Raw genomic sequence first — 11,017 nt, forward strand, 5'->3', positions numbered from 1 at the left:
ATCTTTAATAAGTGACTTTTTCAGATTTACCACATTTGACGCCTTTGATGTTGGAGGGATAGGTCCATGGTGGAGCTCTGCTTTGCTTTCCCTCCCATCCCAGTGAAGGGAAGAAATTCATGACTCCAGGGGGGTGTAGTTGAGGAACTAATCTGGAAGCACCCAGGGAAAGAAGCAGGGCTCGGGAAAGCCCATAAAACCTCTGTTTTGGGTTGTAACCTTGGCAGCCAAAACAGTAGGTCCAAAACACACAGCAAAAATAATCCAGTTTAGCATTTGAACGTGAACTATCTGAATGCTTTTAAGTCAACGCCTTGAATTAATGCCCCACATAGAAATAAATACACAGTCCCAGTCTAAAACAGAGATATGCTCTGTGTAACTTAGAGGCTGCATCCACACTGGACAAATAACTCGGTTTGGTACCGCTTTAACTGCCCTGGCTCAAGGCTATGGGATTCTGGGAGTTGGGAGTTTGTTGTGAGGCCCAGAAGGTTTAAGTTATGTAGGACGTTTAAGGAAAATGGAGGGCAGCATGGCCAAATGAAACCTGGAAAACACTTTATATAAACGTAGTTTGATGCTTCTCAGTCATGCTCAAAATGGAGGACGTTGTGGAAAACCCTCCTGGAAAGAAAGTTGAAATGTAGGACTGTTTAATGAAAATGGAGGACATGACCACACAAAAGCTCCAAACTTTTAATATAAATATAATAAATAATATTATTTATATTATGATGCTTCTTAGTCATGCCAAAATGGAACACTGAGGAAAAGGAGGACGTGGCTGGGTCCCAGAGAGTTCTATATAGCAAAAGAGAAAGCACAGCTGAAAAAAAAGGGCATCATTACGGGCGGAAAAGAGCTTCAGCGACGCGCACTGCGCATGCTCAGGAGCGAGGCAGGGCAGAGGCGGGGCGAAGCTGACGTCAGCCTCCTCTGCTGCCCTCCACGTCCTTGCTAGCAGAGGTGGGCGGGGCGCGGAGGCTGCGCTGGTCCAATCAGCGTCTCCCACGACCCTCCCCGAGGAAGCTGGCTGATAGAATGTTGAGAGTGGCAGAGTTCGGAAGGGAAGAACTCCTGGCGGCGTCGGTATCATCATCCTCATCATCGGCAGCAGAGGCGCAGCACGTGGGGCTGTGGCGCAGGGATGGTCTCCGCAGGCGCGTGGGCAGGCAGGCTCCCGCTCCTGATGGTGCTCTGGGACCTCCGCTTCCAGGGTGAGACCGAGGCTCCAGTCCTTTAACTGCTCTGGCTCAGGGCTAGCAGGGGCTCATGGGAATTGGAGTTCATTGTGGCACCAGGGCTGTCTCTCACACAGTACAGTATAAGGCTCAGTGTCTCACTGAATCACACTTCCCAGGATTCTCTAGCACTGAGCCAAACTCTCAGACTGGACTGTTTCCGCAATGTGTTCTGGGCCTTTGGGAAAGCAAGGAATAGACACCAAACTAGTGCTTTAGCTGCTGTGGAATTCTGGGGCTGCATCCACACTGGAGCAATAACTTGGCTGGCTCTTTGCTATGGAATTCTGGGAGTTGGTGTTTGTTGTTGTGGGGCCCAGAGCGGAGCCTTCTCTTGTCAGAGAGCTCTGGTCGCCACAGCAAACTACACATCCCAGGATTCCAAAGCATGGAGCTCATGGGAGATAAAAGTGGGGTCAAACTGAGTTGTTTCTGCAGTGTGGATGTCTGCAGCATGAAGTGGCTTTTCTTCCTGGTCCTGGAAGGACTCAAAAAGAAAGTGAGGGTGCAGTTACACTGTAAAATAATAATAATATTATCATAACAATAATAATGTAATTCAGTTTGACACCGCTTTAACTGTATGGCATCCTGGGATGTGTAGTTTCGTGAGGCATTTAGCCTCTCTGGTTACCACAGCAAGCTACAACTCCCAGGAACTGTATGGTATCCTGGGGTGTGTAGTTTTGTGAGACATTGAGCCTCTGGTTGCCACAACAAGCTAAAATTCCCAGGAGTGCATAGCATGGAGCCCTGGCAGTTTAAAAGTGGTGTCAAACCGTATTATTTCGGTAGTATGGATGTCTACAGCATGAAGAGGCTTTCCCTACTTGTCTTAGAAGGACTCAGGAAGAGAGTTAAGGATACATCAACACTGTAAAAATCATTATAGTTCAGTTTGACACCATTTTACCTGTATGGGATTCTGGGATGTGTAGTTTTATGAGGCACCAGCGCTCTTTGGCAGAGGAAGCTACAGAGCTTTATTGCCGTCGTGTGCCTTCAAATCGTTTCCGACTTCTGGTGACCCGAAAGTGAAGCTATCCTGGGGTTTCCTTGGCAAGTTCCTTTAGATTGGGTTTGCCATTGTCATCCCCTGAGGCTGAGAGAGTGTGCAAAACTACAAATCCCAGGATCCCATGGGATGGAGCGACAGTGCTTAGAGTGGTGTCAGACTGCGTTGTTTCAACAAGCCATTTGAGTTCCAATGGGGAGGGGGAGTGGGATATAAATAAAGATAATAATAATAACAACCACGTAGAGTCACCCAGAGATGTGCGATAGGAGGGTGTGAAGATCCATTTCATGCGCTCACCCCAAAGATGTCCACTTGCGCTCTGAATTTTATTCATTGTTTCTGTCATGGGTGTGTGGTGGTGGTGGTAGTTTTGGTTCATTTGTTTCCACACATTATACCAGTGGTCCCCAAACAGATTTTGGACTTCAGCTCCCAGAAGCCTCAGCCATGTTAGCCAATAGTCTGGGATTCTGAGAGCTGAATTCCAAAATTCCCTTTAAGAGCACAGTTTGGGGACCACTGCATTATACAATATAGTGCCATGATCCACAGTGCAGACCATGGTGAGAGCCGCTATGTTCAGTGGACTGTACTCCCTAGTGGCTACATCTGCACTGCAGGAGTAATCCGGTTTGACACCGCTTTAACTGCCGTGGCTCAAGGCGATGTAATTCTGGGAATGGTGTCAAACTGAATTATTTCTGCAGTGCGGATGCAGCCAGTAATCATTTAGGATTCTAGCCAATTCTGCTGGGGAGTGCCCAGTTGAAATCTTTCTTCCTTGTTTCACTCTGCTCTCTTCAAATATTATTCTCTCGCAATGTAACAAAGCAAACTACACAACTTCTGGTCCAGTTACCTAGTTTCTAAAATACAATAACACACCAAATCCACAAAACAGTGATCCCTTCATTGGCCGAACCAGTATATTAGCCCAGTAAAAGTTTGTGGATTTTGGATGTTATTGTACTTTACTATATGGCCAACACAGCTACCTCTAAATATGTCATTTGCAAAAAGGAAATATTAATGCTAGTCAGTTGTAAGACTGTGGCTGTGTCTACACTGCAGAAATAATACAGTTTGACACTCCTTTTAACTGCCATGGCTCAATGCTATGGAATTCTGGGATTTGTAGTTTTGTCAGATATTTGGCCTTCTCTGTCAGACAGCTCTGGTGCCACAACAAACTACAAATCCCAAGATAGGATGGAGCCATGACAGTTAAAGCGGTGTGAAACTGCATTAATTCTGCAATGTGGCAGCAGCCTGTGGTGATAGGTTTGAGGTTTTTTGAATATTTAAATTTGTGTAAATTTACAACGCTATATAAATAAAGCTTAATAATGATAATAATTTAGGGAAAACAGTATAGAAATTCTGAGTTGGATAATCATATCTTGAGCAAAGTATTGCTTCTTACTAACATCTAGTGCCTGGGGGTCCATGAACATGGATTTTCACATTCAAATATAATTTGTGACCTAGACAGTCAGCAAACATTTCAAGAGTTGCAACAGCCATAGTGAAATTCTGTTGTTTCCCTGCATCTTTCCTTTTGTGGACTTGTGAGTGATTGTCCATAGCTATGAGGGCTGTTTTGGGTGATGATGCTCAAGGTACTTAATACCAAAAGATAATAATTTAGTGATAACAACTTTTCTATGTTAATATTATTTCCATAATGCACATGGCAGTCCCTCACCCTGAGATAGGAAGAGAATTGACTTCGAGGATTAACTTTGTTTCCATTGTACTTAATTGTACTGGACATCCCCTTTTTTACTCTTCAATACAACCTTAAAATATTTTATGTGGATATGTGAATAAGGAATATTTTTTCTTAATTTTGCTGGTGTTGTGTGCCTTCAAGTTGTTCCCATCCTGTGGTAACCCTAAGGCGAACCTATAATGGGGTTTTCTTGGTAAGATTTATTCAGAGGAAGTTTGTCATTGAGTTCCTTTGAGGCTGAGAAAGTGTGACGTCCCAGAGGTCACCCAGTGGGTTTCATGGCCGAGCTGGAAATCAAACCCTGGTCTCCAAAGTCGTAGCCCAACACTCAAATCCAAATCCACTCAAGTCACTCCAGGTGTGCTGACCCCTGCGATTTCCTCCAGTCGCTTTTCCTAACTTGAGGATCCAAGATCCGCAGCCTCGGATATCTGCGGAGGGGCGACCTCCACTATTTTCTGTGGCATGTGTGCCCAAGCCATATACACAGGGCCGCACCCAATTCAAACCTATGAGGCTTGAATATGTGTGAGCTTCCTGTTTTGCGGGACAGTCCGGAACGGATCCCCCACAAAAACGGAGGGCCAACTGTATTGTCACTTTGTATTATGTAATGCTGAGCATATTTATTCAGAAGCAAGATTGAATGGAATCTGTTACACTTTCAAAGAAGTATCTTGAAGATATATTTAAAAAATCTTAACAATTCCTGTACATATTCAGAACGTGTGTGTGTGTGCGCGCGCGCATGCACACGTGCCTTCAAGTCACCTTTTGACTTATGGCAACCCCATGAATTTTTTATGGCAAGGAATGCTCAGAGATGAGTTTGCCAGTTTCTTCCTCTGAAATATAGCTTACAGCACTTGGTAATCACTGTAGTCTCCCATCCAACTAACCCTGCTTAGCTTCCTAGATCAGCCAGGATCTGGTGCCAGTTTAGGGTATTTAGGCCCCATGTGGTAGTGCTCTAATGGACCACTTTAGCCTGCAAGTGATCTGTGTTCTCCACATCTGATGGTCTCTGCATTAGAAAGTTAGCGCATCAAGGAGATAAATAGTGGATTATTCAGACGTTGGTTTTGTTGGGGCAATTATGTAAATAATCTCGCACATTTCATTTTTGTTTTTTTTAATCGGAACCACATCTCTGCAAATTCGGTTGCTCACATGTCAGCACTGTGAATAAAGATGGATGGAGATGAATTTGAAACATATTCAAGGCATGCAGAGTTTTATCCCGGGCATTATGTGCATTGGTTATTCACACAGCCAGCAGTATAAATCTTTTAGAAAAACTTGGGGAAAAACTCAACCTTGATTATCCCGGGTTAAGTGAGTTTTTTGGGCAACCCCCCCCCCCAAAAAAAAAACCTTACTCAGGTGCATTTGAAATGCATGTGAACAACATGGATTCAACCCAAATTCTACTGGGATTATTTTCAATATTTCAGTAACCCCTCTGTTTCCCCTTTTGTGGTTATTTTGTGGGGAGCTTTTCTGCTTCTTCCAAAATGGGGTATTCTCAACAGCTGCAATGTGTGGTTGTTCCAAACGTGTAAACTGCCTTTACATTCAATGCGTGTACCTGTGCAACTGCTGTTCAGCAAATCTATACTTTGTCTTGAGGTATACACGTACATGCCCTCATCTGTAATTTCTAGCTATATAAACACTGGCTCTGGTTTTGTAAGATAAAGCTGAATTCTTTATAGCTCACTCATCTCAAGTAATAGTCTTGTATAGTCTCCATAGACACTCGCATAACTTTGCTTTCAGGTTTTTTCTCTCTCTTAATAACACCCAGATAACCTCACTTCATATTTTTTGTGGGCATGCATGAGGTAAGAAGAGATTGTGCCGATATAACGTAATTTGGCCTCCAGAGTTTTTATTGTCCGTGATGATGCGTGAAATGGGGGAAGAAAACCATCATATTGGCTGTCAGAGCTCAGTGAGTCTGTTGAACTCTTAGAGGGGAAAAGTTATTTGTACTTGAAAATGGCAACTTTGATTTGGAAATCAGTGCAAGACTATAAAGTAAAAGGGGGAAAAACACCCTAGATACTTCCTTCTCTTTTAAAATGTTTGCTGCAAAATACAGCGGCATTTATTAGCATTGGTTGCCCCACCGAAAGCATGCCATGGGACCACACCTGGTAAATTTGCATTATGTATATACAGTGCCTATTTTGATTCACTTATTATTCATATTTTAAATAATATGACAAATAATTTCAATCAGCACTAAGCCATAGTCAGTGCCTGCAAAGTTACTTTGTAAAATCAACACGTTCCATGGCTCATCAGTGTGGAAAAAAGATAGTTCTTGTTATTCCTCATGCCTTGCTCTGTTCTGAGTACTGTATTAGATTATTCATTGGTTTTTGTTACTCTTTAATTCTTTAGAAAGGATTTATAAAAGAATGACATAAAATCTGAAAAAATCCTTCTCATATTGCTCCTAAAAGGTAACTAGCAAATGTGACATAAACTTCCCACTCACATGATGTTGTTCGTCCTTGCTGTGCTACTTTTAAAATGGATTTTCGTAATGTCTGTATGGACTCGCTTCCTTTTACCTTCAGTTTTTGAGCATGAGAAACAAACAGGACAAACAGCATCATGTAAACATGCTTTCCCTCTGCCTGTGTCTGTGTTTTTAACTTGAGTTGTTTTATTAACATGAAGAAACGGTAACAGTGCAATCCTATGCAATCCATTCAGAGGGAAATCCCATTGAGTTTAGTGTAATTTACTTCTGTGTAAGTGTTTATACCATATTGGGATGCAGCCTGGATGAAGAATCTCAGATAAATAATAGGAGAAGAATCTGTGGAGTAACGAATAGGTAGAATAATAATCTCAAAGCAAGTGGCAGATGTTGGTGCCCAGACTGAGTAGGAGAGGAACATAATGTGTGTGTGGGTGGGTGTCCATAGTTTTCTGGGGTGTTGTATCACAGTCAATCATGTTAGATAGACTAAATGTAGGATGTGAACTAGTTGTTATTCTACTAAGAACTAGTAGTTATTCTTCTAAGGAGGCAAGCATTTGACAGATTCCCATGATTAAAGGAATAGGCAAACAAATGAACACGCTGTTAAACTTGCTTTTTATTTCATAACATTTCTTGCTTCCCAATCAGTCACAAGGACAAGCAGTCAAGACAAAATGTGATAAGTTAGTTGCATGTGCTGCAGACTCACATACGACCTTACGTGAAATAAAATGTTCAATTAGTTGCACAGAATAATTTTTTTCCTCAGCTTGAAATGAAACTGGTAAGTAGTTCAGAGAGTGTCTGAGAAGTTAATCACAGTAGCGAGGCAAATGGGATTTAAACGGTATGTAAAGTACATTTAAATGTAAACAAAATTTGCAAATTCAGGGAGTTTATCACACCGAATTGCTTCTAAAATGAAATAACGCGAAGTTAAACCACAGGAAAGCTGAGAAAAGCGGCAGCTTTTACTTTCGGGATGTTCTGAAAGTAAAAAGCTGCCGCTTTTCTCCACTTTAACTGCAGTTTAACTTCGCATTATTTCTCGTTAACTGTGACATCGTGTGATAAACTTCAGGCATTTTTGGCTTTTCTTTGCTTTAAATCGTGTTTAAATCCCATTTGCCCATGAGATCTCGCTAGTGTGATAAACTCCTGAGTGAAGTTTATGGTACTACAATTATACCTCAGCAAAAGGAAGTTCAACTGTTAATATAAGATACATGAGGTACAAGTGGGCCAGCATGGTGTAGTGGTTTGAATGATGGACTATTGCTCTGGAAACCGGGGTTCAAATTCAAGCTAATCCATGGAAACCTACTGGGTCACCTTAGACAAGTCACTCACTTGCAGAAGAAACAAGCCAGAAAACCCCTTCATAGGTCTACCATAGAGTCACCATAGGTCGGAAATGCTTTGAAAGCACACATCACAACAACAGCAGCATATGAGGTACAGTTCTCTTTCGGTATGTGTGGTATTCTAATATAAGGGAAATATATGCTATTTTATTTACATTTTACAAATACACCAATAAAATAATTCCCACGGCAAGGTTTGAATGTGTTTGAATATAACATGTAAGCCAAACAGGCTAAGTCAGATAACTTTATTACTTAGAAAATCAAAAATCTTTCTAGTTCTGCTTTTTCTTAAAAACCTGTAACATTGACAGGATGAAAGAATATCTGGTCTATATTTTCATCTTAAGAGTCCAGAAGTTGCGCCAAAGCTGCACTTCAGTCCTTAGGACTGGAGCATTGCTTTGGTGTAGCTTCTGGCCTCTTAGGACACATGTATCATTTAAACAGCACACTTCCAAAGTGGCCTGAAGCAGCTTTATTTTGGCCTGTCTGTTTGGGCCCTAAATTTAATATGTGGTGCGCATTTGCAAGCTACTTTGGTTTTTTTTTTACTTGTGAAGACCAGTTGAGCTTCCCTTATCTGAACATCTGAAATCCAAAATGCTCTAAACTCTTAACTTCTTGAGTGCTGACATGACAGGGCACCACTAAAGAGGAGATGGTAGGCTGTTTATTTGGCAGGGGGTTGTCTGCCAAGTCATGGTTGGAGATGGTTGCTAGCATCTGCTGCTGCATCCCATTCTAGACCCCATTTTGGCTGGGGGCTGGCAGTGTAGCTACAGCCACCATGGCCACTGCTTGTGCAAAGTTTGGCTATGAACTTGGCCATGCCATATCCCTCCCACTCCCCCCTGTCCTTAGAGATGAGAGAGCCTGAAGAATGCACATTTGGCGGCCAGGGCTTACCATTATCACCACTGCTACCATAGCATTTTATTGTATATCAGAATCCAAAACACTTCTGGTTTCAAGCATTTTGGATAAGGGATACTCAACCCTTATACACTCAGTCAGTGTATATAGACACTGATACAGTTTGAGTCCTCTTTGCACATGTAGTGGCAGTTTAAGCTTTCCTCTAAATTTGCTCCATATCCTCAGTGTAGGAACTGAAAAAAGAGAATGAAATAAATTTCTCAGAGATAGTAGTAACTGACTTGGAACTTTTTGCCACTATCCTACAGCCCCATTACTAGACCGACACAGCTTTAGACTTGCTTGGCACAAGGCGAGTTTCTACCATTTCTTTAAAGTGTGGTGACTAGGAACTTGGCGGTGGCGGTGGGATTGGTGCCTTCGTGCAGAACAAGGTGTTCTAGTTTTTACTTAAATTCTTAGGTTCTCTTGATAACTTAGTGGTGTCAGCTCCATTCAGATTAAAAAATAAATTGAGTTTCTAATACTGTACATAAATGTATTTTTCTTCTTTCAGGAGCAGAATGTGGGATAAATGCAGAAGTAGAAAAACAACTTGAAATGGGAAAGAAGCTTTTAGCAGCTGGGCAGCTAGCAGATGCTTTGTCTCACTTTCACGCTGCCATAGGTGTGTATCTAAAGAATGCCATTCAATAATATGTGTTTTGTTGTATAGTCATAGAATCACTGAGTTGGAAGGGGCCCCAGGGGTCATTGGGTCCAGTGCAGGATCTCCAGCAAGAACATCCTCAGCAAGTAGCTTTCTACCCTTTTTTGGAAGATGTCCAGAGAAAGAGGCCCCACTATCTCTCTAGGCAAGTGGTTCCATTGCCGAATCATTCTTATCAAGAAGTTCCTTCCAACGTTGAATCAAAATCTGCTCTCCTATAACTTGAAACTGTCAGACCTAGTCCTATCCTCTAGGGCAGCAGAGAATAAACTTGCCCCCTTCTCTTTCTGACAGCTCTTGAAGTATTTAAATAGTGCAATCATATTGCCTCTCAGTCTTCTCTTCACCCATCTGAACACGCCTCGCTCCTTCAACTTCTCAAATGTTTTGTTCTCCATATCTCATAATCCTTGTAGCCTTTCTCTGAACTTTCTCCAACTTGTCTATATCCTTCTCAAAATGAGGCCCCCAGAACTGAATGCAATCTCCAGATGAAGCTTTACTTGGGAGCTGTGGTTTTATTAATGTTTCTTTGCAGCAGTGTCACATTGCTGTGTCAACAATAAGACCATAATCCTTTTTGCACATAGTACTGCCAAGCCATCCTATAGCTGTGCGTTTAGTTTTTGTGACCGAAATGCAGTCAGCACTTTCTCCCTCCCAAGCAAGGTAAACTCTAGACTACAGATACTTTTGACAACAAAATCACCCTTTATTTTTATTGCCTGTGTGCCATCCCTCTTCCTGATGTCTCAATATTTTAAAAAGAAAGCATCCTTTAAATCAAAGTTTCCCAGTTTGAACATTTAGGAAACTCCAGTTTAAGAAAGTCAAGTACTGTAGCTCAATTGAAACTGAACACTCTGTAGGAAAGATGGGAGAAAACCTCCTGGTTGGTTTTGGGGGGCAAGGGAGAGACTTAATGGCATGTCTGCCTCAACTGCATTTCAAATGATTTTCTTGTGTTTCACATAGATCCCATATTAAGCAGCAGAAAGTCTGACTTGGCTTGGGAGAAATTTTCTTTATATGTGGGACTGTAACGTATTTTCTGGGTTGTGGCAAAGCGTAGAGAAGGTTTCCTTTCCTTAACGTAGCACTATTTCAGTAGCAAGGGACATGACTAATGTTTGACTTTTTCTACTTGAAGAATTTTTATCTCTTTTCCCAATCATTTGATTCCATCCCCTCCTTTGTCCCTTTGATAAGGATGGTCATGGAACACTGCTGATAAGCGTTTTTGTCTGAAGGTTTACTTTATGATGAAATCATTTTGAGAGCTGTTCTTAGCTACAGTATTTCTGTTAAAACCTGAGCCTGGTCCTGCCAATTTACTGAGCTGATGCACAAGTGCATCCATTTTTATGCACTAGAAAAAATCTTGCGGTTCTCAACTGTGAACTGTTTCTATATATGTGATAAGAAGTTTTGGGTTTCTTTTAGATGCAAAGAGATGGTGGGACTGATGGATAGTATACATCAGCTGTCTGTGATTTTGTGTCTGTAATCACACACTTTAAATCTTTGGCAGAGAGTAACTGATGAGGCTGTGTTGGTATTTTCTGTTCCAG

The 11,017-nt window shown here is 41.8% G+C and overlaps 1 protein-coding gene across 1 annotated transcript in view; it reads left to right on the forward strand.

Annotated features, from left to right (window-relative positions):
* The first annotated feature begins 1,008 nt into the window (after window positions 1-1,008).
* The window catches only part of DNAJC3 (DnaJ heat shock protein family (Hsp40) member C3), a 45,885-nt gene continuing 35,876 nt past the window's right edge, over window positions 1,009-11,017 (forward strand). Inside the window, 2 exon segments of the mRNA XM_042459125.1 lie at window positions 1,009-1,220; window positions 9,294-9,404. Of these exon segments, the coding sequence (XP_042315059.1) occupies window positions 1,151-1,220; window positions 9,294-9,404 (181 nt within the window). The 5' untranslated portion in view covers window positions 1,009-1,150.

Source organism: Sceloporus undulatus, chromosome 3, assembly GCF_019175285.1.
Source record: "Sceloporus undulatus isolate JIND9_A2432 ecotype Alabama chromosome 3, SceUnd_v1.1, whole genome shotgun sequence".
NCBI classification, from domain to species: Eukaryota; Metazoa; Chordata; class Lepidosauria; order Squamata; family Phrynosomatidae; genus Sceloporus; species Sceloporus undulatus.